Genomic DNA, 16,103 nt, shown 5'->3' with positions numbered 1-16,103 from the left:
GTGTTGTGTGCTACTAAATTTGGTTACCAAATAAATGTTCGAGGCAGCATTTGTTTGCTTGAATTCGGAGAGAGATGATATATTCTATATCTCCAATAGAATACAAGACAGATCACTTTCTAGTGAATTTTATGCATCACTATATAATTGAACCTTACATGACAGAGGTTTAGGGCTGAAAGGACTGAAAGGATAAAGACAGACCTAGGAAGACTTTGAAAAAGACTCTAAGAAAAAATTTGAAGTACTTGAATCGAACGGAAGATTTGACATATAACCAAGCATAATAGCGTTTTAGGATTCATATAGCCAACCCTATTTAGTGGGAAAAAGCTTTGTTGTTGTTGTACTATATAATTGAACCAAAATGCACTACTTTCTTTCATTTCGATTCAAGGTACAAGTAGCTGACTCAATTTTATATAAGGGGGCGAAAACGCAGTTTAGAGCGGCCTCATGTAACATTATTCCCCCTTTCTGTACGAGAAAGTATAAAGAAAAAGAACGCTTAGCAAACAACTTGTATGCATTTTCTAAGGCTTCGCCTCAGTAGACTTGTATATCCACACTAATGCCGCTCAGACGATCAGCCCTCCTGCCCGAATTCTCTCCTGACATCTTCTGGTGGGCACCGAAGCGGAGCCACATACATGAGATTCTTGCAAGAGCTGCCTGACCGGCTACTCGCACCCGATAAACCACACTTAAGTCCGCCCAAATCTCACTTCCCACGGTGCCAGACTGGAAACTCGCATCATATCCTTCAAGATCTGATTCTGCTACCACTACCACAGAGCCTTCATCAAATGCAACTAGATTGTGTGAGGAAGCAGACTGAAGCGGTGTCATCATCAGATCTGGCATGTGACTGTAAACAAAAGCTTTCTTCACCATTAAATAGTAGTAGTCCTGGACAGCCTGAAAAAAGGAACCATCAAATAGGAGATCAGGAAAAGTCAAATTCAAGGCTAGAATTAGATCATGCCACAGATCAGGTGTAAATCTAGTACTATAAGCAAATTGTTCGCACACTGATATTGATTTAACAACAAAAATGTAAATACAATGTTTCTCACTACACCAGGAGGACCAACAGAAGGAAAAGGCATGAAACAGCAGCGAGACATATTAGCCACCAATGCGAGTGCAAATCACAGATAAGTTGTACAAGTTACCTGCCACTGAGCAGAGGCTAAAAGCACCCTCGGCCGAATTGACTTTAGATATTCATAAGCAGATTCAGGTGTCATCTGCTTGTGATGGACCTATATAAAAATATATATAATTAAAAAAAAATTAAAAATTAAAAAAAGATCAGTAAAGCTGGCAATCCTCGGAGTTATTGGTAATTTCAGAGCCTAGTACTAACCAGGTAACAGATAACAATGGTCGTACTACGCCCCCGTCCAGCTTTACAGTGAACATATGTTGTCTGTCCACTTAATGCATTTTCTTCATGACAAAAACCAAAATGACAAAGAAATATATCAGATAACAGTCTTCTTAGGAGAAAAAACAAAATCTTATCCTAGACTACAATCAACCATTTACACGAAAATGACAAGATCGATCCCAGGATATATATATATAATGACTTGACACTAAACCTCCTAGTCCTTAATGAAAATTAAACAAGTACAGATGAAATAAATCAAATGATTTTTTTATATTTACCCTTAAAGAGTAAATTTCAACAACAAACACCACTAAGCAGCTTAAAAATGACCAAAAGAAAAAGAGTCAATGAAAATCATCTCTTTTAAGTTTCTAAAATTCTGACTGATAAAACACGAGGCAGGTTAGATGGTCTATAATATTCGACAACCACCACCATACATCATAACTTATTTACACTGAAAAAATATAGGACAGCATCACAATCGCCCTGGGCCCTTGCATATTAGACTTATGCTGGATGATTGTATTCAGCTTTAAAAGTTTCCTAACATGTCAACAGTATCTAGCCAAGAACAGAATATGGCATGGATACATGCCTTGTTTGAGCTAAGTCATGCAATATCAAAGGCCTTAAAAACATGCCTTGTTTGAGCTAAGTCATGCAATATCAAAGGCCTTCCAAGATGATCAAATCAGGTTCCAAGAATGCTTACCATGAATGAAGTCTACAGCACGACATGCATCATCAAGTGATGGTGCAAAGCAGTAGTCTCTTGTAGGAATCACCAGATGGTTAATGCCATGAGACTGCCACATATTTAGTAGAAACACATAAAAATATGGTAACATAAACTACTGGGAAATAGGGTAGACTGCAAACATAAAGTATAAGAAAAAAATAAAACAAATCCCCAAGTTTTGGTCCAGTACAGACATGAACCAAGTCAATTTTAATCCACATAATTCATATATTAATACATAACAATATTACAGAAAACACCAGTTAACCTGTCAGGTATTAAATATGTCATACAAAAAGCAAAAGATATCCTCACAAACAGCAACACCATTTCATCTGAGAGAAAAATGCATCAACTAATCTCCAAAAGCAAGTGAACTCTCACAATACAAATCTCAAGAATGATTCTGGGGTGTAACATGACCACAAGAAAAACCACTAACATGATAAAGAGATGTTGGAACCAAAGTCTCGTATGGCTCATTAAGTGTTATGACTCCACCAACTCCGACATCCTTTAAGCGAGGTACGTCAGTAGGGAATGGAACTGCACCTAACAATACAAACTGGAAATAAAATTATTAGCATTCAGACGGACGAAAAAAAAAAAATCAACAATAGATCATATAAACACTCGCAGAAGAAAAAGCCACATGTTTACATAAGCAAAATTTTTTGTTTGAAGATAATTTACTGGGTCTACATTATTACATAAACTATCAGCGAAGAAAAGAATTCCAAGCTAACATCACCGCACACAAAGAATCACATAAACCCCATTCATGAATTACATTAATACGAGATAAGTTCACAGACATAAAGTACTCGTAAGAGCTATCGAATCGAACTCGGAATCTAAATCAAACCCAACACCTAAACGTATATACTATATGGCAAGTGAAACCAATCTATACACATGACAAATACATAAATACAAAAATAGAACAATAAAATGAATTTGTACCTCATCAACCTTATCCCACCACCGAAACTCAGCCTGAAGCTTATTCCTAATGACATTGTAAAGCAGAGTCGGGTAAAACAGCGCACGAGCTCCTGCACCGATCAAAACCCGCTTCGCATCGGACCGTGTGATGCTCCTGCTATCAAAATCTCTATTTCCAAGGGACAAATTCCCTTTTTCCCCACTTGCAACTTCTCCTCCCTTCAGTTCCTCAATATACATAGCCTCAGATTCAAACCCGACACAATCAATCACAATTACACACAAATTCAACAGAGAACCCTAAATTTTCCCCAAGTATTTACATACAAACAACCATTTACACAAAAAGCGCCATTAAAACCCTAAAATTTTCTTTTATGTACCAAAAAAATCACAGGATCATACGAGAAAACCTATAATTTCTGGAACAGTGAGAGGAACAAAGGATCGGGAGCGAATTCGATTTGATAACGGAGAAACTGCAAACCATGGAAAAGCTTGCGACCATAATTTACGAAAAGGGGGACGATCGGAGAGAAAGGGAGAGACGATGAATACGATGAGGGATGCGATCAAGGATCGATGAAATTTGGGGGGATCAAATGGGAATTGGTGAGATCTGGGGGAAACCCTAACCCTAAAAATAAGAAATTGTTTGAAGGAGAGGATAGGCTGAGGTTCTACTCCACCTTTTGCTCAACAAACTCTGAAAGCGGACCAACGACAGAGAGAGACAGAGAATTATTAAGAAGAGCGTAGAATGAAGGAGATGGAGGGAAGGGATAGAGTCACGGGGGGATTAAGGAGGGAGTTTGAAAAACGTGAGTGGGGACACGTGGTGCGATTTGAGGGAATCAGGAGCATTTAGGAGGGTGGCGTTGGCAGAGATAAAATTTTAATTGTGATGAGAATACGAATGGTATACTACGTATTTTTATGTAAGTGGTGAAAAATTTTATTTTTTAAGTTATTAATTTTTCAACACACATATCTCATCATTTGTATAATGATACGTGGTGTACCACCTTGTGTGCCCGTCACACTAAAAAATCTCTTGTTAGCCGACAAGATATAAAGGATAATTGAAATTATGACGTGAATATTTTTCTATTTCTGTGGTTGTTTTTTAATTTCGTGGGTGTCAGCAAACAAGCAAACTACCTTATGTCTCACACTTGTTAAACTTACGAGCTCAGCTCATTTACTTAGGCCATATCTAACCAAACGAGGGTCAGATGACTCGTTTTAACCCTCTAGTTCTCCAAGATATTAATATTTTAATGAACAATACATGGCCATATTTGCCTCTATCTCTAACCGAGGGTCAAATGACCATATGGCTCATTTTAGCCCTGTCATAAAAAATCGTTTCTAATCGAGGATCATAAGGTCAAACATAATTTATAACTTAAATTTAATGTTATTTAATGTTGTTTCATGTTGTTTAATGTTGTTTCATGTTACTTAATTTAATTTAATGTTGTATAATGGCTTAGGAAGTCATAGGAAAAAAAAATAGAATTTAAAAAATTAAAAATTTTGTAAAAAAAAAAAAGGCCTACTATAACCAACAGGAATAACTACAATACTGTCGGATATATCTGATAGAAAATGTATTAATAATAAAAAAATCCAGCCTAGCCCAGGGCTGGTTGGCTGGATTAGGCCAGTTGGTTAGCCCTTTGGTCCTTTCAGATTCCGTGGGGTCCACGAGCCCTCTGGCCTCGCCCTCAGTTAGAGACAATTTTCGGGCTATTTTCAATCATCTAACCCTCTGGACCTTCGGTTGGAGATGGTCTTACTTTGGCCAAATTGGGTAAATAGTCGCCGTTATAATAGTGTATTCGAAAGATAGTATTTATGGTAAAAGAATTAGGGTTTAAATTTTTATGGTGAAGGCTGTTAACAAATTTAACCTAAAAATAAATTTTTTATTCAATTTCCATTAAATGTAGGAATAAATATGTAAATATGTATTTTTGTAAAATTCAATTGAAATTTTCAAACAATTTCTAAACAATTCAATTGAAATTTCTAAAATTTTTTTGTAGCAGGATTCAATTTCCAAACAATTCAAAGTGCGTTGAGTATCTTGGAGGCAATGAAAAATGGATGCAGCACGTAATTGCAATTTGAATTTTGAGAAGTTGAACGTGATGCAAAAATGTTTTAGAAATTTGAATTGAATTGTTTAGATTTTTTTGAGAAATTTGAATTGAATTTTGCAAAAATACATATTTACATATTTATCCCTGCAATTAACGGGCATTAGATGAAAATCTCACTTTTAGATTAAATTTGTTAACTGTCTTCACCATGAGGTTTAAATTCTATTTTTATTTATCACATGAGCTATCTTCCGAATAACTTATCACCACAGAGAATAGTGAGTTGGGTTTTGGGTTGACCTCATACCTCTGATTTCAAACAAAAGGATGCAAGAGAGAGGTGAGAAGAGTGAGCTGAATTTTGTACCATATTTTTTGTTTTTGCCAGAAAGTTCCATTTTTTACGGTGACTTAAGCTTCGGCAAGTATAGTAAGGTAGGGTGTTTAGTTCCAAGTTCCTTCATCATTGATTTATGAAATAAATGGGTTGTTTGTAAGATGAATTAATACTTTGAAGTTAATTTAGGATTTGTGTTTCATGTTGGGGTCTATGGGTTGTGGAATAAACTTTACTTTTTGACATGCTACAAAACTAGGAAGGAACAATTTCTGGTTCAAGTGTTTAATTGTAGAAATTTGTCAAATTTTTTTCGTAATGTGCATGGTGTGCATGGCTACAACTTAATATGAGAAGCAAGATTGTCTACTAGTTATGATGCACGTATGTTGAGCCCTAGAATTTAGTGAGTACGACCACAACCTAATTGGTCGAGCCGAAAAAAAAAAAAAAAAAAAAATCTTAGAGGACGTTAAGGGTCATGCGTGTCCATAAAATAATGACAACAAGTATTATGTTTTCCACGTGCACGATTAAACAATGGTTGATATACGTAATGAGACTTTTCTAACTGCCACTATAACCTTATACACGTAACAATTATGTTTTAATTGTTTCCACTATACCAATAGGTTGCTGTTATAGTTTCTTATTAATGTGAAAAGCAGCTCATTACTCAATCTCCAGCTCTGTGCATATCATGTGCATGTACTGTACATATGATTTGCATGGTGTGCATATAGTGTATATGGTGGTGAGTCACATGTGATTACGTCATTTTTCTAATTTCAAAGAGAGAGCTATGAGCTTTGGGTTTTTGGGTTGGTTCAGATCTGTGAGCATATCATGTGCATGTCGTGTACATACATTGATCATATCCTGAAAAATTCATCCAACAAAACACCAATTTTTGCCAAGTTTTAGTAAACACCATCATAACATTCAAACAAGGTAGGGAATCCCATGATATAGAAGAGGGAGAAATTGATTAAATTTTGTTTCACTATTACTTCATACAGCTTCTGGGTTTATTATCTTATTCCCCAAATATGAAAAAGCTCACTTCTTCAATCTCACCAATCTGCAAATATTGGAAGGAAGAGAGCAAACAACAAATGGTTTTTCTTATTTTTGGTCAACAACAAATGAGTTTTCTTGTTTTGGTGGTGTTGACCCCTCCTGCCCATGATGTTCGTGGAGAGAGAAAGAGAGAGTGAGCTTGTTTTTCCCAGCAGACACTGTGTGTACACCAACAGTTAATGACTAGGCTTTGTTCCCACCGTTGATACGAGTCCAATGGTGGTGATCTCAAGTCTCAATTGTTTGTCGTGTTGCCAGAAAATGGCTAGAAAACTCTCGACTTGCTTGAGTTTCGATCCCAACGATTAGGGATGAGATTCGTGACATGGCTAGATGTTTTGGACTCGTGAGGACAAGATGAAATTGGTGGTGGCTTTGTTTTGGACGGTGTTGGTCGGGTGACTATGCACCATGTGTGCACAGTGAGAGCGGGAGAAAGAGTGCGTGAGGGAGAAAGTGAGAGAAGAGAGGGAAATGAGAGAGTATAGAGAGAGAGAAATCAGAAAATAAGAGGAAATGACCCATTTATATACGAGAGCAATTAAGTCATTTCAAGGTGTAAGAAGAATCCTATTTCTGTTCTATTGTTGTGCATGGTGTATGCATGCCTATGCATATTCAAAAAAATTCTATTTATGTTCCAAGATTAAGAAAATGTCTTATTTATAGGTATTTCCCTTGATGATTTGTGGGTGATGAAAAAAGAGAAAAAATAGCAAAACAATATTTATGCAGAATTATATAAGATCAACTCCAATGGTTAGGTTAAAACCCACTATGAGGGCAAATGTCGGCCACTTGCATAAGCCCAACCTTTTTGTGATCTAAAGGTTGAAATTAATGGACCGTTAGTTGATCCAAGGTTCTTGACACACTCGACCTAAATTAGGGCATGTTGGCCGTCATGTGGGAGTGATGTAACCATGTGCACAGTGCGGAAGCAATAGAGATATAAGGGAATTGCGAAGGAATAAAAACCAAACTACTAGCAGAACTAGTTAAGATAGAGTGCTAGTGAGAGATTAAGTGTGAAATACACTACCAGAGCATAAATAGTCTAAGTGCAGTCAAGCAAGACAAGTACTAATAATACAATACTCGAGGGTGATTCTACATGGTGATGTTCTGTCAGAACCCCCGTCAGAATCCTCGTTATCCACCAAAGCACTTCTACTTAAAACCTGGAGGGGCGCAAAACAGAAAGTGTAAGTGGGCAAAAACAAAGCTTTTCAAAATCATTTCATTTCTCAAAAGTTCTAACCCCTCGTCGTAAAACCTGTATAATTTCCCAGAAAATAATAATAATAATAAGTTGTATGCGAAATCATACTCAAGATGAAAATCCATAGAAGTATACCATGCCAAAGTATTTCAATGCAATGCTATAGGTAAACCAGGCAAAGTATATAAATGTCAAATATTGCATCAACCAAATCTCTCTAACACAAACTACACTACTGAGTATATAGCTCATAACCAACCTCAATCATATCAAATCAAATTCTGCACACGAATCGGAACCACCTACAGTGGTCTGTATGACAAGACTAGGTGTAAAGTAAATATGCTCTAGTACTACGATCACGTGAAGGCTGTGCGAATGATCGTGGATCACTTACGAGTCGAAACCACCTAAAGTGGTATGTACGACAAGCCTATGCACCTAACTTGGATCCAAGGTGAGCATACGGTGCGGGAGGTGAACATCACGTGAAGGACTGTGCCCTAACTCTGGGCGGGAGCACTAACACTGGGTGCAAGTTTATGAGCTCTTATCACATCACATCATAACTCGCATAACTGAATTAATCTCACATCTTTAATTTATAAACTTACCTGGCACTTACCTGTGCGTCCGCAACACCAATCATAATTATATGCAACTACTAATGCATAAATAAAATAGGCAGATACTTTGCATGGCATTTCAAAACGTATAATCATTTAAATTCATTTTCTGGGAAAAATCTCAAGTATATAGGTATATACGGAAAACCAAAAGCCCACTCACTGGTATGTCGAAGGGTCGTAGCCCTCGAACCTCGATTGATGGCCCTCGTCCTCAGGATAGGTCTCACTTATATGCGAAATAACTGAATAAACGTTATTTAAAGCATATACACAAAACTAGGAAATAACTTCTCATACATTGCTCAAATGGGGTATTTGAATATACCACCATGATCTACTCAACCTTAGGAACACCGCCATATTTTTAGAAAAATTTTCCGACCACCCACGCGCCAGCCAAGGCACGGCCAAACGTGCCCCCAAGCGCGGCCACGTGCCTGGCACGCCTAACAGAATCTTTATTGTTTTCAACCTTTGAACTCTAGTGACTGACACAGTCGCCGGAAAACTGAAAAACTTAAAATCATCAGTTCCCATTCATTTCTCAACCAAATTTCATGAAATTTGTACCAAAATGAAGCTTAGGATGAAAGGAACAAAGCCTTACCACTTTCAAGCCTTGAAATCCACGGGGATTTCGCCGAAGGAACCCCGATAATCCGGACAAACTTGAAACTCGCCAAACTCGACTTCTCGACGTCTAATTCACTTCATTTTTCTTCTCCGAGCTTCGTGAAGATGTCCTAAAGCCCACTAGTAGCTTAAAATCTTCTAAAAACCTCACATTCACGATTGCATGAACAGTGCTCAAATAAGAGATTATGGTTTCTCGGGTTTTATAAGCTCTCACGTTCTAAAAATGGTATAGATGTGTTCCTGAGCTCACCAGGAACATAAAGGTGACTTCAAAAACTTCGATCTGCAACGAAATGATCAGGTTTGAGGTTTGTCTGTACGTATTGTACGAAAATGGAGAAAAACCAAGAGGGAAAAAAGAGAGAGGGTTAACGGGAGAGAGAGAGAGTATGTGTGGGTGTGTGTGGTCCAATTTTAGGTCACTAAGAACAACCAAAACTAAAACAATTTGAACCTTAGTTCTAATTGGGTCCAAATAATAAGGGATAGAGCTTATTGGTCCAAAACCTTAGTTTATGCACACACACAACTCAAGAATAAAAAGGGTAGAATCGACATTTCACGCCATCAAGAAATATATCTCGGGACGGGCTGTCACAGTTCTAGATTCAATTTTTTAAAACATATTTTTTAAATTCATCAAATCCATGACTAAGATCGAATATGATCAAATCTAACGATAAAAAAAAGATCCAAAGCTAAAACAATTAAAAAAATTATTTCAATCAAAATTCACTCAAAACCTATACCTATTTATTTATTTAAAAACCACACAAATTCACTTTTCTTATTTAATTCTTCCATTTTTTCTTTCTACACACTTCCAAAACTATTTCTTCCCATTTCCAAAATTTTCAAGATAGCTAGAGATCATATTAGAGGATGTATTTGGTCCAATGATGAAGATGTTGCTTTGTGCTTGGCATGAGTTTGTAATAGCGAAGATGGTGCCGTTGGCATGAATCAAAATAAAAAGGTTTTGTTGGTTAAAATTGTTAAGAAGTTCAATTCCAACTTCAACACTAACCGAATGGAAGTTGGTAGTGTTTACAATAAGTGGGAGATTATCAACAACGCGTTACTTTATGGAAGGGAAGCTTGGAGAGAGTCGTGGTTGACAATGATATGGCTAATGGAAAGAGCGCCCAAGAAGTCATGAGTGTCTCCCTTCATAGTTTATTTTTGATGTACACAAACTTATTTTGCAACTAATTGGTCTTTATGTATTCCTTGCATAGGGTGACAAAGCAATGGCAATTTACAAGACAAGAACTATGCCTAAAAACCAAACTTTTAATTTGCATCATTTTTGGGACGTCTTCAAGGATTGTCCGAGGTGGGGAATCGATGTGGACCAAAAATGGAAATAAAAATTATTTGGTAATGAAGCCTCAAGGATTAATGTTGGCAATCAAGGCAAGGATTCGGAGACCCCATCTTTTCTATTTCAAGGCCTCTGAGTAGAAAGATAAGTAAAAGGAAGCAAAGAGAAAAGGAAAGATGCAAGATCCGATTGGTGCAACGCTTTGTTCCGGAGTTGAAAAGTTGGTTGAATGCCGACGGGAGACCAAGGAAGAAATTGTCCAAATGCGCTTGCTCTTTGAGAAAAGGAAGATGTAAGAGACCGTTTAGAGCAAGAAAGGTTCATTTTGATGTAATGAAGGAGGACCTCAACAATTACACTCCAAAATAGTAGGAAGTTCTTCAGTGATAAGCAAAAAGAAATTATGAAAAGGAATGCTACAAGGAATATCTTTAAGGATGATGATCCTAAGTCCACCACAAAATCTACTACCAAGTCAAATTGCAAGTCAAACAAATGATGATGAATATTATTACGATTAGTAATTGTTGTAATATTTATGTAGTATTTTAATTATCATTTATTAATTTTTATTAAGTGTTTTTATTAGTATTAGCAGTTGTTGTAAAATTAAAGCATATTTAATGATTTTTCATTATTTATCGGAATCTAAATAATTCTAGGTTAAATGATACACCCCGACCCGGAATGTTCACTTGGAGTCTGAATCGAGTTATGTTGGCTGTCACCAGGAGAGTAGTAATGTGAAAAATGTGAGTAAATTTACGAAAGCTTTGCTACTAAAAAAACCTGGAGGGGCGAAAAACAAGGGTGAGTGGGCCTAAAAATAAAGCTTTGTAAAAATCTTTTCGAAAACATAATAACCCCTCGCTGTAAAACAAGTGTAGTTTCCACATGTAACATACTACGTATAGTAAGAAAATACCTACTTTAGCCTGCAATATCTCAAGAATTCAATACGTCACCATATTTCGTAATTAAACACCTAACGTCCTGTAATCACATAATCTCGCATAAATGAACATATCATATCGAGTGCTCATCGAGATATGCTGACACATGAGTTCATACAAATGTATTCTGATATGAACAAGACTGGGTGTAATAATAAATTACGCTCTAGTACTACAATAACGTGAAGACTGGTGCTATGCACGTCACATATAAGTCCTAATTGCCCATAGAAATCTAGGACATGACTGACGACTGGCTCTAGCCCCAGATGAGTACTAACACTAGTGTAGCATGTATGATGAGCTGTAATATAAATATGATCATACTACGGAAATTTCGTAATTCACAACAATAAAATAATAGGGTAAATTACACAAAATTACCTCAACTGACACACCCCGACCGAGATCAAGGCATGCTGGCTATCACGTGAGAGTGACGTAGCCATGTGCATAGTGCGGAAGCAATAAAGATAAGAAATATACGAATAATTAAAAACCAAATTACTAGAGTGCACTACTAAATAGAAAGTGATAGGAGTTAGTTACAACAGTGAACACTCTTAATCAGAGCATAAAAGTCTAGGTGCAATCCAGTAGGACAAGTACTAATTATATAGTACCAAGAATGTCCTACTATTATTTGGATAAGTCAGAACTGTCGACGTCCTCAAGGGGCGCAAAACCGAAAATGTGAGTGGTCAAAAACAAATGTTTTACAAAATCATTTCATTTATCAACATACTAACCCCCTTGCTGTAAAATATGTATATTTTTTCCAGAATCAAGATATAAGCATATACATAATTTATATATATATATATATATATATATATATATATATATATATATATATATATATATATATATATATATATATGAAATCATATCAATTCAATTCATGCTTCACATAATCATATTCAAATGTATGCTATGCCAAAATGTAACAAAGTAAACAATCCAGGTAAGAATGATTTCATAGAAATATGATATGTTAGCCGAAACTCCTGAGGTGGTCTGTACGGCCGAATTTATAGCTCAAAGTTAATCTAGCCAGAGTCACTACAATGACCTATACGGCAATATACTGCACATAAGTCGGAACCACCAAGAAGGGTCTGTACGACAAGATTGGGTGAAATATAATTATACTCAACTCTATTCTCTCATAATAGCCGGGCGATAAATCGCTAGTCACCTACGAGTCGGAACCATGAATAAGGTATGTACGACAAGACTGTGCACTTAGGTTGGATCCAATATGAGCATATAGTGCGGCAGGTGATGTACATAAACAAGCCTGTACTTTATATCTCTGGCTAAATTTCAATCACCCTAGGTGCAGTTTTATGAGCCTAACATCATTTCACATATCACATCATCGATGATTCACATAGCCAAACATAACTTAACTGAACTTACCTGTGCCTCCACAGCACCACACACACACACACACACACACACACACACACACACACATATATATATGCAACCATGAAATGCATATTCAGAATATAAATGCATTTGACATATTATTTCAAAGCATACTTTCCTTAAAATGCATTTATGGGAAATATATCAAGTATATAAATATATACTGAAAACAAAAGCCCACTCATTGGTACGTCGAAGAGTCGTAGCCCCCGAGTCGCCTGTGGATACACTCGTCCTTGGGATAGGTCTCACATATATGCGAATTAACTATAAAAACGTTATTTTAAAGCTCATATACAAAACTAGCTAATAACTTTTCATACATTGCTCAAATTGGGTATATGAATATACCACAGTGATCTACACAACCTTACGAACATCGTGATATTTTTTAGAAATTTTTTTCCTATGGCTCACGCGCCCTCACGCGCCGGGGAGGGCACAGCCTCGTGCGCCCTCACGCGCATTACCTTCAGCCTCCAGAAGCCTGAATTGTGTCACCGGCGTCGGATTCTGGGCAGACCTGCAACTGCCTATTTCTCACTCGTTTTTGCACCATTTTTCATGTATTTTATACCGAAATGAAGCTCTTAACTTGTAGAACACAATCATACTAATTTAAAGTTCTAAAAGTCACAGAATCTCACCTGAGAATTCCAAGAAAACCGGCCAAACTTCGTCCACATGATCCCGACATCCAAAACCTTTAAACGAAGCACTCTGAGCTTCCTTAGGACCTCACTAAGCTTCCTACAAGCTTCAAATTCCCAAAAACATCCATAATTACGTGTGCATGAAAAGTGCACAAATCAGGGGTTATGAAAAACTAGGGTTTTCGAAGGTATCCTTACCTGAAATAGGTACCAATCGACTCGTCTGGGCTTCACGAACACAATGGTACCATTTTCTTCCTCGATTAGTGAGGTTTGAGAGATCTTTGGTGTTTGTCCGTACAAGAAAAAGGAGAAAGATAGTCCGAGAGATGAGAGAGAGCATGGGAAGAAGAGAGAGAAGGGATAGGTGATGTGTGTGGTCCACAACTAGTCAACATTCAGTCATAACCAAGGTTTCTTAGTTCCTAAGTGGTTCCAAAAACTTAGGGAAACTTAATTAATCCCATTTCAAAGCAAATCACACACCACACACTTTAACGTCCAAGGGCGAAATTGTCATTTCACATCAACGAAAAATTAGTTATTCGGGACGGGCTGTGACAATCTCCCCACTTATAAAATTTCATCCTCGAAATTATACATAACAAATACCTCCACTAATAATCATAAAACAAACATGGATACATCTCTCTCATCCGATCTTCTATCTCCCAAGTAGGTTCTTCCACTGAATGATTTCTCCATAATACCTTCACCAAACGCACGGTCTTGTTCCTTAGTTCCTTATCCTTCCAACCCAACAGAGTCACTGGCTCCTCATCATAAGGCAAGTTCGAATTGATTTCCAAAGGTTGAGGAGGAATCACATGTGAAAGATCTAAAAGATAATGTCAAAGCATCGAAACCTGAAATATGTTGATGCACAAAACCGGAGGGGTCTTGGAACAACGTAAATCAGACCGTGAATCTGCAAATAATGTAAATAACACAAGATGTATCGTGGTTCACCCCAATGTTTGGGCTATGTCCACACTGATATTGTATTTATGAGGGAGAGAAAGTTTGTGAGGTGAGAGTGAAGCCTCTGGGGGTGAGGAGGCTTCCTCTGAAAATGAGAGACCTTAGGCCTAGGAATTGGCCTCCCCTAATTGTGAGGGTGAGGGGTCCTTTTATAGAATAAGGGCTCCTCACTTATTACATATTTGCCCCTTCCTTTATTACATAATTACATTTAAGTCCCCTGAGTATTTGTACGAGATCTAAATACGGAGGCCCTAAATATGGTATAAACAAAATACCTCGTGCACCTTGGATAACTCTAGAGGTAACTCAAGCCTATAAGCAACCTCACCGACTCGCTCGGTGATCATATATGGTCCAATGAACCTAGGACTCAACTTTCCTTTCTTTCCAAATCGTACTACACATTTCCAAGGTGATAGCTTCAGAAATACCCAATCGCCTACATCATATTTCCGATCAGTGGCATGCTTGTCTGCTAAGCTCTTTTGTCAATCTTGGGCTGCTTTCAGGTTAGACTTAATTACCTGAACATTTTGAGTAGTCACATCCACAATCTCAGGGCCCATTAAAACTTTTTCGCCAACCTTTGACCAATATAGAGGCGTACGATAAGATTTCCCATAAAGTGCCTCAAATGGTGCCATACCAATGCTCGAATGATAACTGTTGTTGTAGGCGAACTCCATCAAATCCAAACAATCATGCCAACTATCTCCAAACTGCAGCATTGAAGATCTCAACATATCCTCTAATGTCTGAATGATCTTCTCAGATTGTCCATCTGTCTGAGGATGATATGCCGTACTATAAAGTAATCTCGTACCAAGAACTTCCTGGAATGCTATCCAGAACTTGAAAGTAAATCTAGGATCCCGATCCGAGATAATATTAACTGGCACACATGATACTTCACAATCTGTGATATAAATAACTTATCTAATCGGCTTAGCGAATACTTCTCCCTCACTGGAATAAAATGCGCTGACTTCGTAAGCCGATCAACCACCACCCAGATGCCGTCACAACCATTCTGTGTACGAGAGAGCTTGTGCACAAAATCCATAGTAATATTTTCCCATTTCCACTGTGGAACGGGAATTGGCTGCATCAACCTAAATGGCTTCTTTCTTTTGGCTTTAACCTATTGGCAAATGGCACACCTACTCACATATTCGACAATTTCTCTTTTCATACCCGGCCAATAATAAAATGGTCTAATGGTATGATAAATCGTAGTGCCTCTTGGATGAATTGCATATGCCAAAATATGTGCTTCATCCAAAATTTCTTTCTTTAACTCTGCATTATTCGGTACATACATCCTGTTTTCCTGCATAAGCATGCCATCAGTTTCTCGAATCTCGAAATCTTTCTTTTTGCCTTGATTTCTTGCTTGAATTATTTCCTGGATCTCTTCATCATTCATCTGAGTCTCAAGTACACGATCAATTAAAACTGGCCTAACCTGAAAATTAGCAAGCAAGGCTTCTTCTCGATCTTCCACTTCTAGCTCCACTCCAGTGGACCTCAAATCTGCTAGGAGAGGAACATGACAATCATAAATGGCATTAAGTCTGGCTGGAGTCTTTCTACTCAGTGCATCCGCCACTGCATTTGCACGACCAGGATGATACTCGATCGTGCAATCATAGTCACTAAG

At 37.4% G+C, this 16,103-nt stretch overlaps 1 protein-coding gene across 1 annotated transcript; it reads right to left on the bottom strand.

Annotated features, from left to right (window-relative positions):
- Window positions 1-274: 274 nt before the first annotated feature.
- LOC126626658 (phosphatidylglycerophosphate phosphatase PTPMT1-like) lies at window positions 275-3,857 on the bottom strand. The gene is made up of 6 exons (XM_050296034.1): window positions 3,102-3,857; window positions 2,581-2,703; window positions 2,112-2,205; window positions 1,370-1,452; window positions 1,176-1,265; window positions 275-918 (listed from the first exon to the last, which is right to left on the bottom strand). The coding sequence occupies exons 1-6, from the start codon at window positions 3,321-3,323 to the stop codon at window positions 547-549; spliced, it is 984 nt and encodes a 327-aa protein (XP_050151991.1). The 5' UTR covers window positions 3,324-3,857; the 3' UTR covers window positions 275-546.
- Window positions 3,858-16,103: the final 12,246 nt, after the last annotated feature.

Source organism: Malus sylvestris, chromosome 6 (assembly GCF_916048215.2).
Source record: "Malus sylvestris chromosome 6, drMalSylv7.2, whole genome shotgun sequence".
In the NCBI taxonomy this organism is placed as follows: Eukaryota; Viridiplantae; Streptophyta; class Magnoliopsida; order Rosales; family Rosaceae; genus Malus; species Malus sylvestris.
Note: the sequence above shows the minus strand (reverse complement) of the source record. Positions and strands in the feature narration are given on the sequence as shown.